Source organism: Sprattus sprattus (genome assembly GCF_963457725.1).
Source record: "Sprattus sprattus genome assembly, chromosome: 15".
Lineage (NCBI taxonomy): Eukaryota > Metazoa > Chordata > Actinopteri > Clupeiformes > Clupeidae > Sprattus > Sprattus sprattus.
This window is the reverse complement of record NC_137913.1, coordinates 29,252,784-29,272,019: the sequence shown is the minus strand read 5'-3', so window position 1 is coordinate 29,272,019 and position 19,236 is coordinate 29,252,784. Positions and strand designations below refer to the sequence as shown.

At 44.8% G+C, this 19,236-nt stretch overlaps 1 protein-coding gene across 2 annotated transcripts in view; it reads right to left on the bottom strand.

The window, feature by feature from the left end:
* Nucleotides 1–19,236, bottom strand: part of taok3a (TAO kinase 3a) — a 70,514-nt gene that overhangs the window by 18,529 nt on the left and 32,749 nt on the right. The window contains exons 3-12 of one of the 2 annotated variants that reach the window (XM_080852837.1): nt 13,711–13,915; nt 9,942–10,013; nt 9,514–9,615; nt 9,124–9,169; nt 6,987–7,083; nt 6,378–6,491; nt 6,058–6,149; nt 5,517–5,610; nt 4,673–4,754; nt 1,854–2,021 (exon numbers count right to left, since the gene is read on the bottom strand). In XM_080852837.1, the coding sequence (XP_080708963.1) occupies nt 1,854–2,021; nt 4,673–4,754; nt 5,517–5,610; nt 6,058–6,149; nt 6,378–6,491; nt 6,987–7,083; nt 9,124–9,169; nt 9,514–9,615; nt 9,942–10,013; nt 13,711–13,845 (1,002 nt within the window). In that variant the 5' untranslated portion in view covers nt 13,846–13,915. Of the gene's footprint in view, nt 1–1,853; nt 2,022–2,483; nt 2,496–4,672; nt 4,755–5,516; nt 5,611–6,057; nt 6,150–6,377; nt 6,492–6,986; nt 7,084–9,123; nt 9,170–9,513; nt 9,616–9,941; nt 10,014–13,710; nt 13,916–19,236 lie in introns of those variants that run through there. The other variant, XM_080852838.1, reaches the window with a different exon arrangement.

The window sequence follows — 19,236 nt, the reverse complement described above, 5'->3', positions numbered from 1 at the left end:
TGCTTTGTTTTGATCAGTCATTGCAGAGAAGGAGGCCTAACATAAATATGTGGAGGCAAAGGGTAGTAGCTGCTTCAAATCTTTCTCTGCCAGGTCAGGGTGCTCCTGCTTCACACACATCCAAAACTGTGTGAGTGTGGATGTGGCAAACTTCATCTGGAGCCCACGGTCAGATGACACTTCCATGAGTGTTTCCTGATTAGTGACAGAGCTTCCACATGCTTCGGACAAGAAAAATGGGTTTTTCACCCAATCCAGCTGTGTAGATTTCTCCTCCATGTCAGGAAAGTAGGAAATTGAAAATTAAAATGTTGAATCAATTTGGTCTAATGTCCCACGATGACCAACTGGACTGGAGCTCTGTCCACATCCTCACTAGAGAGAAAATCATCCATCTGAGGAAAGCAGGTGAAATCCCCCTGTGCAGAGGCTCTTCTCCACACCTCTGCTTTCTTCGGGAAGCCTCCCACCTTGTCATACAGGTTTAAAAAGCTGGTGTCCTTTCCCTGCAGACATATTCAGTTCGTTCAGTTTGCTGAATATATCTGCCAGATAGCACATATTTGCAAGCCAGTCTGTGTGGCATTGGGGGATCTGTGCTCAATCAGAAAGGTCTGTACTTCAGATCGTAATTTTAACAGCCGTTTGAGTATTCTCCCTCGAGAGAGCCAACGCACTTCTGTGTGCAGCAGCAGTTGTGTGTGTTCAGCTCCCATGTTTTCGCGAAAAAAAATCGCGCTTATTATACAGTTACTTGCCAAAACGATAGAAGACATTTCTCCAGGATACCTCTTTTGAATGAGTCTGTTGCCATTTTGTGATTTCCGCTAAGAAAAAAATAGTTCTGAACGCAAATGCTGAGCAATCCACCTTCTGATTTCAAGTTTCAATGACCTTCCGTTACGTTGACTAACCGGACTACTTGCGGAATGATATGCAATGTGAATTAGAAGCAAAAAACCCGTTGCTATGCAATGACAGCGGTGATAAACAGTGAATATCAAGGCATTACAAACCTGCGAACGCAGACATTTAACCCACATATGGCCCATACAAATCAACGTACATTTTGGAACATTCTGAAGAGCCGTATAATTATAAGTAATAAGTATTTTTAAATGATTTTTGGATGGAGGGTTATTTTAAATATATATATTTTTTAATCTCACGTACCCCCTGGACTACCTTCACGTACCCCCGGTTGAGAACCACTGCGCTAGGACATATGTGTTTAAGTCTATCCATCACTGCATATGTCTACAGATCTATAAATCTCTGTCTAGATATACACTATCTATGTCTACAGATCTATAGCTGTATATGGGTTAGCTATCTATGGCTATAGATAAACATTAATATACATTTATAGACATACTTAATACTAAAACACTGATGTAAAAGAAATTCAGTTGTAGTGCAGTTAGTTTTCAAAAACCTCAGCAATGTGTGTAATCAAAAGGCCTCTGAGGCAGCAACATTAGACAATATAACTTATATCTTCAGAGAGCCATAGCAGGCATTGTGGGAAGAATTTAGTGAAGTGTGCTACAACTTTGTTGGATTGTCCATTCTGAAAGCACCAAAAGGGACAAAGAAGTGTTTGAACATTCCAGTGTGGGGCAAGATGGAGTTATTTGTAGCGTGACAATGACACACTTGGTGAGTGATGTTTGGCCGGTCTGACAACCGCTTAGCACTGTATATGTCCTTTGACAGGAGCAGGAATTAGACATTCAGGCCCCTCCAAAACTTCCTTGCTGGTAGCCCCCACCCACCAATTCACACAATCTACCCTCCCACAACAACTACCCCTCCCTTCCTTCCCTCCCTCCCTCCCTCCCTTTCCAACTCACCTCCTCTTCCTCTTGGGATTCTCCCATTGGTCCATTGTGTTTTTCCTGGTAGAGGATCTTCTTCATCTTGCGGTACTGCAGGTTGTCCAGCTCACGCACCGCATCCTTGGTCCGCTGGATGAGGTCGATGAGGACCCGGGGGGGACGCTCCCGCCGCACAAAATCATGCTGGACAGACAGGCAGGGGGACAGATCAAAAGAAGGACAGAGAGAGAGAGAGAAAGAGAGATAGACATAGAGTAACGGGAAGACACACAGACACACAAAGGGAGAGGGGACAGAGAAACAGAAACAGAGACAGAGAGAATGCAGGAGAAAGAGACAGGCAGACAGACAGATGGAGAGAGACAAATAGAGACAGACAAACAGAGAGACAGACACAGCTCAGTTAGCCACTGTCACTGCTTCCCCCTCTTTCCACTGGGATGCTACACAGGTGTCTGGGCAGGTGACAGGACAGAGGTATATACAAAAAAAGATAGAATTAAAGAAAGAAAAGATGAACTACGATTCATCGTCCCACAGTAAAACAAAGGAAAATAGAATAAGGAAAAGCGACTACAGGCACAGAGATAGCATTTTCGGAGCATGCTCTGTGGCTACAGCTAGAGGAAATGATTGATCTGATACCTGCACAAAACGTCCTCGTCTGGTCTACTGAGAGGAATCTAATGGTGCATTTTGAGACGTGTGTGAGCCTGGCGACCGTGCTTTAACCTTTCCCACGCAGCTCAGCTCGAGATCACATTCTGTTGATGGCAGTGAGACGGGAAATAGGAGCCCGGATCGGACCGTCATCTTGTGCCGTGCAGAATGCCCCATTGCGTTACTCGGAATGTGCTGGGGATTACGTCACTCCCCCAGCCGGCAGAGAGGCGGCTGGACACTAGAGGGCGCCGACGCCTCAGCACAACCCCCCTCCCTACCCTCTCTCAGCCTCACAGATAAGAGCAGGAGAGAATGAGTGAGAGATCAAGAGAGAGAGAGAGAGAGAGAGAGAATGAGAGAGAGAGCATGCTTCTCCCGCTTCCCCCGGTTTATTTTCCGATCTGTCCGTTCCACATGATGCATTTAGCACAGACAGTAATTCAGCGACCAGAGAAATGAGAAGAGAAGAGAAGAGAAGAGAAGAGAAGAGAAGAGAAGAGAAGAGAAGAGAAGGGGACCCCCAGGCCCCTTTTACAGGGCATCCATCCCCTTTAAACACAACAGGGTCTCCAGTGCATTGAGTGGGCTCTTGCTTTCCAAATGGGCAGCTGGGACTGACCCCAGGGGCCTGAAGAAAACTAATCTTCAGGATTATCTATTTGAAAAAAGTGTGTATGTGTGTGTGTGTGTGTGTGTGTGTGTGTGTGTGTGTGTGTGTGTGTGTGTGTGTGTGTGTGTGTGTGTGTGTGTGTGTGTGTGGAGGGGGGTTGAGGAAAATCATTTCCACAATCCCAGCAGTGTGGAGGTGACTCACTCCAATGCCTACATATCTTGGTTGGTTATATTGTGGTTTCTCCTAGCAAGCTTCTGGCCAATACATACAGGACACCTGTGCTGCACAAAGCAGAGGGTTACCTGTGTAGCTAGAGCCCCCTGTACCCCCCACCCCACCCAACTGCCCCAAATAATCCCAGCCCATCTCCATAGTAAGATAAAGAGGAGCTGGATGGAAGGGAGAAGGACCTGAGGGAAAGGCTTTGAACGCTAAAGCACAGATTAGTGACCTCATTCTCTTGCCCCCAAAGCTCTGTGGAGGTTGGGGTGGTGTTTTAATGAGTGCTGTGTTTTGGGGGTGGGGTGGGGTGGGGTGGGGGCAGGAGGGCATTCTGGGGGATGGCAAGAGAGCAGCCTGTCAGCCCTGGGGCTCAGCAACTCCTCTGCCTGTGTCTTCCTCAGGGGGTGAGGTGCAGGACAGGATGAGCCAAAAACACACATCTGTGTGTCCACTCAGACACAGCCGCTTACATACAACATTGCTGCCCCAGTCACCCCTTGAGTGTGTAACACCATAAAACTCTTAGCCCTCGATGAATAGGATTACCTGTCGGCCAAACAAACAAAAAGCTCAGCTGGCCTTCTTGCGCACCCAAAACACTCACACTCAAGGAGCACAGACAGATTTGGACAGATTCACTTCCTGTGTCCTCTCCCATGACTGGCCTGCCACCCAAGCAGACAGAGATGGCAGACGGCAACTCACAGGTGAAATAAGACAGCCTGTTCACTACTTCACACATGCATACCTGGACACCCACACCCACACACACTTTTCTAAATTCTTTATTGACCCACCAAGCAACTTAGGCTTAGCAATTTAAGAATGAAGTGACTGTGGGACTAACTGGGTTGCATGAGTGTGTAAGTGTGTGTTAGACACAGAGATGACTCAGTTCAACTCGCAGCTGACCATCAGAGGACAGAGAGAGAGAGAGAGAGAGAGGGCAAGAGAGAGAACGAGAGCGAGAGAGACAGAGAGAGTGCATGTTGAGCAGACCTCCTGCACAAAAAACTGTCTGGAAATGTATTGTTTGCTCTATTGTAGGACAATTACTGAGCTCTGTGTGAATGTTAATAATGGTTTGGGCAAATCATTGTGATAAAATAAAAAATGACTTCATTACAACATTCAATAATTTCTTAAACCATTTATGCTTGATTGCTGATGCGCAAAACCTGTCTGTGGTTCTCGATGCCCTATGAAATTAGGGCCCTAGAAGAAGAGAAATTAGGAGTGGAGAGAGACAGACAGACGGACACAGAGAGAGAAAGAGAGAGAGAGAGAGAAAGAGAGAGCGAGAGAGGGAGGGAGAGAGAGCAGGAAATGTACTTACTCTCAGTAGCTCGGCAGAGGAAGGTCTGTCCTGAGGAATTTTTAGTAGGCAGTAGTCGACGAAGCTCCGGAAGGGGTCAGACCTTTAGAGGAAGTCACAAGGAGCTTGCTCAAGATAACTCAACAGTGAGCATAGGAATGACATGAATCCATACAGGAACTCAAACACACACAGACACACACACACACACACACACACACACACACACACACACACACTCGTAGACAGCCAGAGGTTTATCCCTTTTGGTGGTTTTCAGCTGTGACATTTATACAAGGAAATCAGACTAAAAAACCCGACTCAAGGTCAAGCTCAAAATAACCCGTTTTTTTCTTCCATAAGGGAACTTCCTGGTGTAACTGTCATGCTAATACAGTCGGACCACATAGCATTAATAAGGCAATCAAATGCATTGAATTAACAGATTTTGGTTGATCAGGTGTCCAGGTTGTGTACAAAGTAAGCTACGGGGCCTATCTGTTCTGTTCTTGCTTCAGAAGGTTTTCGCAGCATTAGGTCATGCAGAGAGCTGTGAGGAAGGGAAGTTACTTTTATAGTGTAATCTGTCTGTCTGTGCACAAGTGTATATATGAATAACGTGTGTCTGGGTAATGCATGTTCGAGAGTTTTTGTGTGTGTGCGTGTGTGTGTGTGTGTGTGTGTGTGTGTGTGTGTGTGTGTGTGTGTGTGTGTGTGTGTGTGTGTGTGTGTGTGTGTGTGTGTGTGTGTGTGTGTACATATGTACGTATGTGAATGAGAATGTGTGAACATGTGTGTGTTAGTAGAATACGGTGTCACTGATGTAAGGGTTATTTGTCTAGGATGGACAGAGGGTCAGGCTTACCAATCGTTGGACTGAAGTGTGGGAGAGTCGTTCTGGGCAATGTGATATAAGGCACTCATAGCGTTCATGTTGAACAGGGGAGGCTTGCGTTCCGCTGTTTGAGGGGGGGTGAGAGAGAGAGAGAGAGAGAACAGAATTAAAGCAGTTTTTTGACTCAACTTTAAGTCATTTGGAGGAGATAAAATGTTGCCCATAAATAGCAGCAAGAGGTGCAGCTCTGCCCTATGCCCAGCCCAATATAACTTATCTACACAGATTTCCACAAAGATAACAAAGAGAAAACTCACATACACACATGCATGCATGTGCACAAACGGACACGCTCACACACGCACGCACACTCACACGCTTACAAGCGCGCACACTCACACACACACACACACACCAATACCCTTAAACGCTCCTCTCTTATCATAACCATAATCTGTATGTTTGTGTAACATCTATGTTACTGCGCATCATAAAAAGGCTCCTACTATGCACGTTAATCATCACACAGTACATGAGGTAGTAATGACAAGTGTGAAGCAGAGCGACTCACCCAGCTCTATACAGGTGATTCCCAGAGACCAGATATCCACCTTCCCCTCATACTGCCCCTCATCCATGGCCAGAATCACCTCTGGGGCCATCCTGCAAAACAAAACAATCTTTAAAACTCTTCTTCTGGAAGGTGATCATTTGCAGTGCAAAAAAAATAAGCAGCTAGTGGCCTAAGTATCATTATGTCATCCTATTGTGTGGCATCGTGACCTAATCTGTTTGGCAATAAATAACTCATTTAAAGAAATGTAGTAAAAATCAGATACATTTCACGGACTGACTGCTTTCAGCATGGGATATTAGCAGTGGCACACTTACCAGTACGGTGTCCCCACGAAGGAGTTGGCAGGAGAGGAGATGGAGGCTGAGCCGAAGTCGGCCAGTTTGACCTGGCCTGGCTCAGTTAGCAGGATGTTTCCAGCCTTTACATCCCTGAGAAAGAGAGGAGCCGATTACGTTTACAGTCATACATTCATTTAGCACACGCTTGTGTCACAGTGACATACAGAACAGCTTGAAGTTTTATCAGTGTCTGTGCTTCCTGGGATTTAAACTCATTTTTGAGTTTTCTACCTGTTAGCAGCAAGACCACTACATAAGAGTATACATTCAATCACACACACACACACACACACACACACACACAAAAATAATGGTACCCTCATCACTAACTTTCATATTTACAGAAATCTTATTCGCCCAAATGCCAAAAATAATCAAGATATTTTCATGTTTTAATATGTTATTGTATTTTGAGTATTATGATTGTGTCTGGATTATTAACATGTTTGCATGTCTGTTGGCATTATCCTCCCATGAGAATGGGAACATGCATCTCGAACCTCCATCAAACTCATTTCAGCTTCTAACGCATGTGTAGTCAATCCAGCCGCCTCCAACAGCGCGCTGGGTAGTGAGATGGCTCACCTGTGAATCATATTGTGGGAGTGTAGATAAGCTAGTCCCAGCAAGGCACCATGGGTTATGGCAGCGATTTCCACCTCTTGAAGTGGTTTCTTATGAACTAGTCAAGTACCAGGGTGGAGAAAAAGAAGGCTTTGTGTTAGAAGAACGGGTTCTAGTCATACACACACATCACTAGCAAAATAAGCGTGGATGTGGAGCCACCACAGTCAGAGGAAGTGGGGTCACCAAACTCAAGTTGTTCCACTTTTAGTCATTTAGTCTCTCATACTTTCCAAGATGGCGCCCCGCTAGTGGCAGCCTGTGGCTATAGCTCTCTGCAACTTCCCCATGGGCTTTAAAAAGCACTCCATCTTTATAAACTTCTATACCAGACAGCTCCCTGATTGCGTTCCTTCTCCTACCTTATAAACTGTAAGGGATTGATCACTTGAGGTCATGTCATGTCACCAAGAGGTTAGTGTGAACCTTCATGTAAGGAGCAAAACACTAGACTAACCCTAGGGTAGGTTACACCCCCTCCCTGTGGCAGTATGTACTTTCATGTGCTTCAAGATGGGCTCTTATACCTTCACACACTTCCAGTGGTGGGTTAAGGCCGAATTATGCTCTGTTTTAGACGTAACGCGTAAGCACGTAAGATACATAACCCCCCCTTGCGGGGTAAAATATCCCCCCTTACGTGCTTAAGTGCGTCGCCCAAAATTCCTGACTATGCGACTAAAACACTACGGCCCTACACAGCTCGCAAAGGCTGTGATTGGCTGGCTACCACAACCTTTCACAGAGTCTCACGTTTCCGGGTTAATAGCATACTACAGCCTTTTTTAGACCCAGACATTTTTTAAAATCATGAATACCCTGCAGACCGTCTCACAAGCCTTTTCTTATGGATTAGGAACAAACATAACAGAAGAGGTCCAAAGACATGAACTCCTTTACAAATCCTCTTTAAACACTTATAGAATGCTTAAATTACCGCGAATTTATGGAGAGAATATCCCATTCTCACCCGCGATTGTTTGGAGAGAATGTGGTCATTCACGAACAAATAGGTACTTTCATATTCATTTTCCGCCACTTGTGAGTCATGGTGATATCTTTCATTGAGTTCATATTGACGTGAATCATCAATTGCACCAGCGACATTGATAGAATGAGCCCGGTCTGCTCATATACAAAAGTTAACAGTAACCTGCCGTTACCTTAGAGAATATCCCATTCTCACCCGCGATTGTTAGGAGAAAATGTGCTAATTCACTAACAAATACTTTCATATTCATTTTCCACCACTTGTGAGTCATGGTGGTATCATTCATTGAGTTCATATTGACGTGAATCAATCAATTGCACCCGCGATTTTGATAGAATGAGCCCGGTCTGCTCATATACAAAAGTTAACATTAACGTGGGCTTAACTGATGGCCAGCACCATTGTAGTTACAAGCATTGACAACATGATGAGATTCCCTCACCGTTTACCACCTCATCTTAAATAATGTAACTCATAAACACATCGTTTTAAAGCCTGTCGCAGTCATTAAAAGATGTCAATAAACGAACTTTTGCGTCATGTCTTTTTCGCCACTGGTACTGAATTGCCAACATTTGTATTTTGTGTAACACATGTATTCATAACATCAAGCCTTTCGCCCACTACACTTTCATTCTCCGGTAAGTTTTTTTCCTTTGTCCTGCTGCAATAAATAGGCTTACTTAACTCAAAATAAATCTACAGTTCTGGCGTCAATTTGCTTTGCAACACGCAACACAAGCCTTGCAACACGCTCTGCGTCTAAAACGAACCTTAAATCAAAACTTGTCTAAAACAAGTTCCTTGTGTAAATTACGTGCTTAGGCGTTACGTCTAAAACAGAGCATAATTCGGCCTTTAGACTTTCAGTACCAGAGGTCATGGACCTCCAGTCTCACTGGCACTGGATCAACTCATCAGTCAACTCTGCATATATTTCTATTGTACTGCAGCTGTAGCTGTGACTGTATTGAAGTCTAATTTGGTGAAACTGGTGCTTGTTATTTTTACCTTCTAACCAATCATAGGAGAACATTGGGCTCTATCCTTTATCGATTTATTATTTATGAAAGACAAAGGTGTTTGTTTTTAGTGCTCCTGACTTACCCTCTAGTAGGTCGGAAGCAGAGCCCAAACAGTACTCCATAACCAACTAAAAAAAGGAAACATAAAATAAATTAAAAAATAAGAAAATGATAGAACAACATGTATTAACTCGTTTTTGAAACACTGTAAAATTTCATGTGAATAAAATATTTTTCAAGCCATTTCAAAATATCATTTAGTTCATTTTAAAACCTCCTGCTGCTTCAGACACAGTAAACCAAGCACATTCCTGATCATGAACTAGTAATGGATTTTTTTTAAATAGGAGGAATAAGATTGTGATGCCCGAGACTGTAACAGCATCTCTACTAATGGGCAATCCCATTAAGGTATTGTCTGGTTAATAGCATAAGAAGATGTAAATGAAAGGTGGGCACAACAGCGACTTACCCAGGCAGTGTTGTCCTTTAAGTAGCAGCCTTTGTACTCTATGGTGTTGGGGTGTCTCAGCTGTTCCAGAAACTTCACCTCTTTGATGATGTCCTGCCATTTCTTCATAAGAGAAGGGGAGAGAAGGTGGTCAGGCCAGTTAACTCCAGGAATAAGCTGCCTACATGGCCAATGCTGGGGTCGAATGTATGGCCTCTGACCTAGCTAACCATGTTAAAAGCATATTATACCCCTAGGACCCATAGTTTTAGGTTCATGAGTACCAGCCTTATACATAACAACTGATGCCAACAGTCATTAGCCATAACTAAAGTATACACAGTACCATTAATAGAACCATTCATGCAATATACAGCATTCCAGCCTACTTAAAGAATCATTAATAATGATTGATAGAGATTTTTGAGTGCTTGGAGCCTCAGACTCACCTCGGTGGTCTGTTTGCCATTGTAGGACATCTTCTTAATGGCCACCACTTCACTGGTGTATGAGTTCCGGGCCTGAGAGAGAAAACCACGGACCAAATATCAATATCAAATATCAATATCATATAAGAGGCTGTACACATGCTTCAAATGCTTGAACAGAAGGTTCTGTCTCCATTGTAGTGAAAAAAGGTAAGACTAAGCTGCAATAAGCTGAAAGTCAAATAACAACACAGAGGGCATGAGAAGACAGCATTTTCTTATATTCACATGCACACTACGGAATTGCATGCATTTTTCTGTTTCAGGCATGCAGCAGTCTTATGTATCAGTCTTGCAACTTTTAATAAATGCAGTAAGAAAACCAGATACATAAAATGCACAGGAATATCATCCCAAGAGGGGGTGGAGGAGGGGATCTCATTTTCACTTGTTTTTATTTTTGGCCTACGAAACCCACAACATGCATGTGTAAACCACGATGGCAAACGAAGGAAACGATAAGATAATGATGACATTCATGATGCCGAGACCCCAGGGAGCTCGTCAACGCTGGTAAATCCCAGCATGCATCTGACATCTTGCCTCTTTATGAATAGATGCAGGAAGATAGACAGAAGGCAGGTGTAGGGTGTGTGGAATGGGTAAGTTCTTGGAGTCTACTGCTCCAATGGAAGGGTTCTTGACATGAATGATAGCTACCAGAGGGCGCTCATATTAACATCACCTTTAATCTCAATACATTACAAGACAAAGAAATTCAACCGGATGGGCCATTCATTTATCTCTATATCCCAGCGCTCTATGGGGTCGCCTGAATGGTCAAAATGTTCAAAAGTAAATATTATTGGGCGCAAAAAACGCAGAGTGTGGACATTAGTCCATCTTTTCAGTTTAACTTCACCAATGTCCAGCACCTGGCCCTGCTGTGAGGTTGCCAGCACTGATCTGAAAGAGAAAGGGCAACTCCAGCACTGCCGGGATGCTTGCAGTGAGTCACAGCACTGTCCTACCCTGCTGTGTGTGTGTGTGTGTGTGTGTGCCTGTGTGTCTGTGTGCATCTGTGTGTCTGCGTGTGTAGGTCTACGTGTGTGCGTGTATGTGTCTGTGTGCGTGAGCATGTGTGCGTGTGTGTGTTCATAGGTTTGCGAGTGTGTGTCTGTGTGTGTGTGTGCGTGTGTGGGTGGTAGATAGATATGCTGCTGTGTGGCCAGGTCCGCTGTGCTATTACTGCTACATCCCCAGCAAGACTGGCACGCTACCCGCCAGCTGTTTCAGCACGCTACCGCTGCCGCCAACGCCGCCACCCCCACCCACCAACCGACCAACCCCCAACTAAGAGTAGAGCAGCTGTCTTAAGAGGAACATCTATTTATTTATTCCCTCCACACCCTCCACTCAGCTCTTAGCCCATCCTCCACTCGTCCTGAGCCTTACATCTGGAGAGGCTGGCGGCAGAGGGAGGTCTGGGGTGATAGTGTGTCTGAGTGGGGGTGGGGGGCAGCTGGCCAGGGGGGATTTAACACCAGGGATTCAGTCCTCAGTGGAGATTTGGAATCAAGAAGAAAAAAAGGAAGAAGAAGAAAAAAAATCAGACACAGGGTACACTTAGACAGATGGAACTCTAGGTGGGTTCAACAGCAGCTACGGGTGGGTTAAACTGTCTAGAGAAGGTGGGTTTAACGCCAGCTACGGGTGGGTTAAACTGTCTAGAGTAGGTGGGTTAAACTGTGTCAGAGATATGTAGGTCAAACTCTGTTAGCAAGAGGCGGGTCCAGCAGTGCCCACAGTGGGTAGCTCAAACTATGGTCATTGGGTCAAACGATGATTAACGCTGGCTTCTTTCCTAACCCTTACAGGTACACAGGCACAAACATCAGGGGACTAACCTCAAGTTAAACTGGGGGGTCAAAGACGTGACGCTCATTTTTTTGTGAACATGAGGATGAAATACATTTAAAAGTGTTAAAGTTTGAGAATAATCTATCAAATCACTTTGAAACATCATTTTCTTCAAGACCAAATTCTAAAAGTTCTGGTTTTATCCATTTTGGTGAGAATATTAAGAAAATAATGGTAAAATTGTCAATGTGGTGTAACCCTTAAAATGTAGTACCAAGTAATAAAACTTGCTAAAAAATTGTGAAACTCTCTTCAAAATAGCGTCTGATATACTTTGGCATACTCTTACACTTGCACTTTTTAAAACTTAATAATAGTTATGTAACATCATTGTTCGGAATATTTAAATTAATATGGGGAATCATGTCTGCCAAGTCAACCTCTTAAATGTCAAGTGGTGTAACCACATTTTAGGAGCCATTTTGTAAATATTGTGCCAGAAGATCATGTCACAGAGAAGACCCCTAAAGAACCTAACTGCTACATGTCAAGGTTAGTACTTTCTCTAAAATGTGCATTTTTCAAGCATGGTCAGGTGACATGTCAAGTGGTATGACCTCAGTTAAAATATAAATAAACCACAATAATCAAAGTGACTATATTAAATGTAAAATATGTTTTTAAATATTCACACCAATGTTAAGTGTTGACATAGTCATCCTAAATAATGCCTGCAGATTTTGGTTTTAAATTGAAATGTCAAATGGTGTAACCGGTTACACCATTTGACATCTTCCTGTTTGAGGCCATTTTGATCAATTTAGGGCTGTAGAAGCAGTATGGTCATTTGGTGTAACCGATTAATGTCAATTGGCGTAACCAGTATTTTCCACAAAAATCTCATATTGTACAAAAAACTTAATATGGATGATACTTAAGTATTCCACTACACTGTTATAATGTGTTTTAAAACCATTTTTACCCAAATGGGCATGGAATATGCAGAAAACTTTAATGTTTACAACATAATGTCTTGCTCAGTACAATAAAACATCAATTTAATCTGAATTTTTAAAATAAATATAATAAAAAAAAATGTCAAGTGATATTTGAAAATCAATTACTTGTTTTCATGACTACACGTACATAAAATCTAGGAGGATGAAATATTAAATATTTGTACTTGTGTAATGGTTACACCATTTGACAATAAACAGGGCCATTAGTTCCGTATTTGGTGAAAAATGGTAGAAATGTCATATCAAATACTATGAAACCAACAGAAATGCAAAATATACATTCTAACAGTCCTTGGGCATGTTGTTTTAACAGGTTTAAAACATATTTTTTAATTGGCATCTTGCCAATCCTTATTTGTCACTGACCCGGGGGTCTTACAGTGTCAGAAAGACGTAAGTCAACCTGTGTAAGGAAGAGGTTGGTTAACCTGTGCCCACAGTGAGTGGGTTAAACTGTGCTGGTTGGGTGCCAACACTGGGTGCTTTCTCCCCAACACAGGTGCACAGGCAAATACATCAAGGTACAGTTAGGGCTCCAGTGCAATCAATCAAAGCATGCCAAATGCTGATTGGTTGAACTATATCCACTGTAGGTGGGACAAACACTACCCGAGGTGGGCGTGTTAAAACTGTGGAAGGCAGGTGGATCAATCTATGCCCATACTGAGTGGGTTTAAGTCTGCCCACTTTTGGGTGGTCAAACTGTGCTAACTGTGACTGGGTCAAGTTGTGCACATTTTGGATGCTTCTTTTACTTCCTGTCTTCTTTCCTACTTCCTGAAAACTGTGCTGAATGAGGCACGAGGAGGACCAATGCGGCTCTATACCGAAGCTGGTGATGATGTCAGATGCTTACGCTGAAGAAAATAAATACATTTTAGAGAAATAAAATACAAATCTGGAAAACTCACAAAGTAGACTGCCCCGAAACTCCCATGGCCGATTTCATGGAGGTCGCAGAATACATCTTCGGGGTCCTCTTTGAAGAAGAGTTCGGCGAAGTCGGGATCCTTCACTGTTCCTTTTCGCATGGACGATGGCATCATGGGAAAGATGGAATTGTTGGGACCCAGTCGCTCTTCTCCTTCATTGACAGGCCTGGCATTTATTCAATACCTACAGCACAAACAAGCAAAGGAAGGCGGAGTAAAGTTAATTCATATAGCAACTCTCAAGGATGAAGGCAATTCAATGTGCTTCACGTAAACAACAAGGTCTGCCTTATAACACACATAGTAAACACACATCGCTTCAGGTTAAAAACATTTCTTACAGGTTTTCAACAGTAAAAAATATTGAGCTCTTAGTCCAGTAGGACTCTTGATCCCTCTGGCAGGTAAACCCTTATCGCTTTTCTCCTAATGCAGAGTTTCTGAATATAGATGCATGAGGTGAGATAGTAGTTCCCTCAACATCTTGGCATCCTAGGAACCACCCAGACTTGCAGCCTAGACATTGGTCTCATCTAGGGGGTGTGACACCAATCACCATCATGATTTGTGGTCTGTCCCTTTCTTATGGTAGTGACTAAGGTCTTATTATAATCTTGTGCTAATAAGACAGAACATCGTAACAAGCGTTTTCAAATATAAATGTTCACACGGCACACATAAATCAGCATGTTCCTGGGGAAAATACTGATGAATTGTTACATCAGGGCAAATCATGACCCTGTCATTACGTTCTCCCTACTCTACTTTATCTAAGGACAGCAAGCACACTTTAGATTAATGACAAATCACTGGTGGTGACACATACACAAACACAATCTGAGTCCAAAACCTCTGTTTAAGACAGGGTGACTGCAAGTGAGATAAAACGCTAGGTTACGTATGTAACCATGGTTCTATGAGTTTCGGATGACCGCCAGAGGCGGTGCTTTAAGCACTGGATGTCATTCACGTTTACGTGTAGTTCGAGTATTTGTATCAACAAAATCACCTGTGACCTGGGTGACGTATGCCTTCGCCTCTGTACTAAAGGCATGCTCCCCCAGGTCACGACCCTTGACAATCTTCTCGCGAATATTCCGAGTGACTGCCAAGCTCTGGCGGTCATCCAAAACTCATAGAACCATGGTTACATACGTAACCTAGCGTTCTATTTCGTTTCTACTGACCGCCAGAGGCGGTGCTTTAAGCACTGGATGACTAATACCAACCAAGTCACGAGGAAGTCTTACCTTACTCCCGCTGTAAGGAAGTAGGAAGAACACCAGCTGCCACTGGGTTATGAGGGACCACGTTAACCCTATAAAACCTCACAAATGTGCAGGTTGATGCCCATAACGCAGCTGTTCAGATATCTGAAGGGGGACACCTCTTAGGGCCGCCCGCAATGTACGTACACTCCTAGTTGAGTGACCTCGGACCTGAGGGACCGGGAGACTACTGCTCCTATAGGCACAAATAATAGCATCCACAATCCAACGTGATAGTCGTTGTTTGGATAAGCTGTGCCCTCCCATCTGTCCAACATGACAGAGAAACAGTGAATCAGACTGGCGGAATTCCACAGTCATATCAATCTAAGCCCTAAGTGCTCTCACTGGGCACAACAGGTAGGGACTATGTCCCTGCTCGTCATCCGGAGCTGGGGCTCAAAGCAGCCAGCCTGAGCTGGTTTCAGTAGGATGATGAATCGCCTTTGGAAGAAAGGCCGGATTCACCCACAAAGTTATCCCTGTGCCTCCAGGGTTCCAATATAGCCATTCTTGGCTTGGCTTTTGTTTAGCCGATGCCCTGGCCAAGAGAAAAGCGGTCTTCATAGACAGTTATTTCAATCCCACCCTCTCTAGAGGTTCAATTCCCCAGGAGGTGGGTGCTGCTGGGATAGCACATCCACAGCCGTGTTCTGAATGCCTGTTAAATCCATTGCCCTCAGGCTCAGAAAGAGTAGATAGGCCCCCAGCCACAGCTGTTGGGGCAGCCTCCAGGATTGTCTGGGCCTAGTGCTCCCCTGGTGGTTTACCTGGTAGACCCCTGACGTGTTGTCTGCTCTTCCCAGGACAGTTTTCTACCATTACTGGAAGAAAATGTTTGAGCATCAGCAGGACAATCTGCAGCTCCAATACATCTATGTGGTGTTCCCTCCAAGGACTCCAGAGACCTCTGAAAGTCCTGCATTGTCATACAGCTCCCCCCCTGCCAGAGGCATCGGTGGCCCCCGCTCCTCTGTAAGAAGGTATGGGCCCAAAGGGAACCCTCTGGGTGAGATTATGTCTCTCCCCTACACAGCCATAGCTTTGTAAGGCAACTGGAAGTGACTCTGACCAGCTTGTGCCTGCGATAAGTGGGGTGCAAGCCAAGATTGTTCAGCCAATTTTAAAGAGGCTGCAAAGACAGAAGGCCCAAGGGAACACCTACGTGGCCGCTGTGAGCATACTCAGCAGTCTCAGAAACGATCTTGAGGGCCAGAGCCCTACTTTCCTGAAATGACTGATGATGCAGTAGGGACAGTGCCGCTGCCACACATCTGGTGAAGACCCGTGGTGCCAGGGAGATCCCGAAAAGGGAGCACATAGAACTGGTAAGCTCTGCCCTTGAATGCAAAACGAAGAATCTGTCTGTTTCGAGGTGTGATAGGGACGTGGAAGTATGCATCCTTTAGGTCGATGGTTGTAAACCAATCTCCTTGCTTGATACCTTGCAGCACATCCGCTGCACACAGCATGTGGGATCTTAACCTTGAGATGTGTGTTTAACCGTCTCAAGTCTAGTATAGGCCGAAGGCCGTCGCCCTTCTTTGGCATGATAAAATAAGCGGAGTAGCATCCACTGTTTAGTGCCAGCCTGTCTAATGGCTTGATGGCGCCTTTCTCAAGAGATCCAAGATCTCCTGACGTAGAGCCAGAGCCCTGTTTGGGTCTATGACGATGGTCATTTTGACCCCATGGAACCTCTGTGGTCGGGGTCCGAACCCTAGGGGGCCTCTGTCTGCCAGGAGCCTCACGGCTCAGACTGGCAACTGTTGTCTGGACTGTGTAACCTGTAGGCTGCACTCCAGAGCTTACTGCGCGGCAGGACAAACATCTGTCCAGGAATGACAGGAGGAAGAGACAATCGGGCTTTCCTGCTCGGCTCCAAGAGTGGAGACTGGGCCAACCATATCCGGCGTTGGGTCTGGGTTAACTAGGCCACTGCCTACCCCACTTCCCTGGTCATGTAGGCAAACGCCTACAGGGAGGTGTCACTCCGACTCTGCAGAGGAGTCATCCCCAGAAGTCTGCAATGTCTGGGACAGGGCTAGTACCAGGTGTGACATTGAATACCCAAGACGTGCAATACGCGGTGCTGCGTAGTAGGATTTCACCATGTAGTCGTCTGTCAAACGGCACTGTGGCCGGGGCAGCGAGCATCAGGCCGGAGTGCTTAACCAGGTGTCAGCACCCGGGCAGCAACGGCTGGTTCAATATTGGGCATGCTAGCAAGGCCCTGGGCAGATGCATCTTGCATGTTGGCTAGGGCTCTAGTCTCCTGGGAGGTGAGCGAACCGTCTGGGATCTGCCCAGCATCTCTGCCGCTCCTCGATATATGGGGGCGAGGGTGGAACATTAAAAGCCGAAGATGGAGATGCCTTTTTTAAGGGCACTCTGAGGAGAGGTCTGTATGGGTATAATATCCAACCCTAGACGTGTCATTGCCATCTTAAATGTGGGTCTAACTGATGTTTTGGCTTCTTTCGGAGCCCTTCAGTGTAGTGTCGCTCGTACCCAGGGAACTGGGATGAGAGTAATAGGGGCCTCTCTGAAGCCCTGGTGGATAGAATATCCTCCTTGAGGATCTCAAAGCTGGTGACCGTTGTAGAGGGAGCACCTCCAAAGGAGACTGTAAAGCCGCTGTAGTGAAAGCACTAGCACGCTGTGCAGCAGGTTGTTGTAGCTTTAGAAGCAGAGTCTTATTTCTGCGAACTCCTAAGTCGAAGTGTCTACCTTCTGGGCAAGCGGATACCTTTTCCTGCATTTGCCCCTACCAGAGGCTTCCCGGGAATCAGGCCCCTGGCGTTTGCATTGTTTAGGAGACCTAGCGCCGGAGGCGGTTCTGGCTCGTCCTCTGGCCCAAGAGGCCTGGCAACAGTGCATGTAATGAACATGTTGCAATATCTATACATAGATGTATTTATTTATCTTTATATATATATATATATATATATATATATACAGCCGCGGAAAAAATTAAGAGACCACTTCAAAATTATCAGTTTCTCTGGTTTTACTATTTATTGGTATGTGTTAAAGTAAAATGTACATTTTAGTTTTATTCTATAACCTACTGGCAACATTCCTACCAAATTTCAAATAAAAATATTGTCATTTAGATCATTTATTTGCAGAAAAATGACAATTGGTCAAAATAGCAAAATTGATGCAGTGTCTTCAGATCTCGAATAATGCAAAGAAAACAAGCTCATATTCATTTTTAAACTACACAATACTAATGCTTACACTTAGGAAGAGTTCAGAAATCAATATTTGGTGGAATAACCTTGATTTAAAATCACAACTTTCATGTGTCTTGGCATGCTCTCCACCAGTCTTTCACATTGCCGTTGGGAGACTTTATGCTACTCCTGGCGCAAGAATTCAAGCAGCTCGGCTTCTTTTCATGGCTTGTGACCATCCATCTTCCTCTTGATCACATTTCAGAGGTTTTTTTATGGGATTCAGGTCTCGAAATTGGGCTGGCCATGACAGGGTCCTGATCTGGTGGTACTCCATCCACACCTTTACTGGCCTGGCTGTGTGGCATGGAGCATTGCCCTGCTGGAAAAAACACTTCTCAGAGTTGGGGAACATTGTCAGAGCAAAAGGAAGCAAGTTTTTCTTCCGGGACAACGTTGTACTTTGCCTGGCTGAGGTTTGTAAAAGACCATAAGGATTGAAAAAGCGGACTGGAGGTTCTTCTAAGTTCGTCTTCTCTGATGAGTCCGATTTCACAGTAGGTGCAAGACTCTCTGGCTTGTAGGCCTCTCCAGGTCTCCGTCTAACCATCAGACGACCATGTGTTGGGCAAAGCTGAAAATTGGACTCATCAGAGAAGATGAACTAGAAGACCCTCCAGTCCGCTTTTTTCAATCCTTATGGTCTTTTACAAACCTCAGCCAGGCAAAGTACAACGTTGTCCCGGAAGAAAAACTTGCTTCCTTTAGCTCTGACAATGTTCCCCAACTCTGAGGAATGTTTTTTCCAGCAGGGCAATGCTCCATGCCACACAGCCAGGCCAGTAAAGGTGTGGATGGAGTTCCACCAGATCAGGACCCTGTCATGGCCAGCCCAATTTCGAGACCTGAATCCCATCAAAAACCTCTGAAATGTGATCAAGAGGAAGATGGATGGTCACAAGCCATGAAAAGAAGCCGAGCTGCTTGAATTCTTGCGCCAGGAGTAGCATAAAGTCACCCAACGGCAATGTGAAAGACTGGTGGAGAGCATGCCAAGA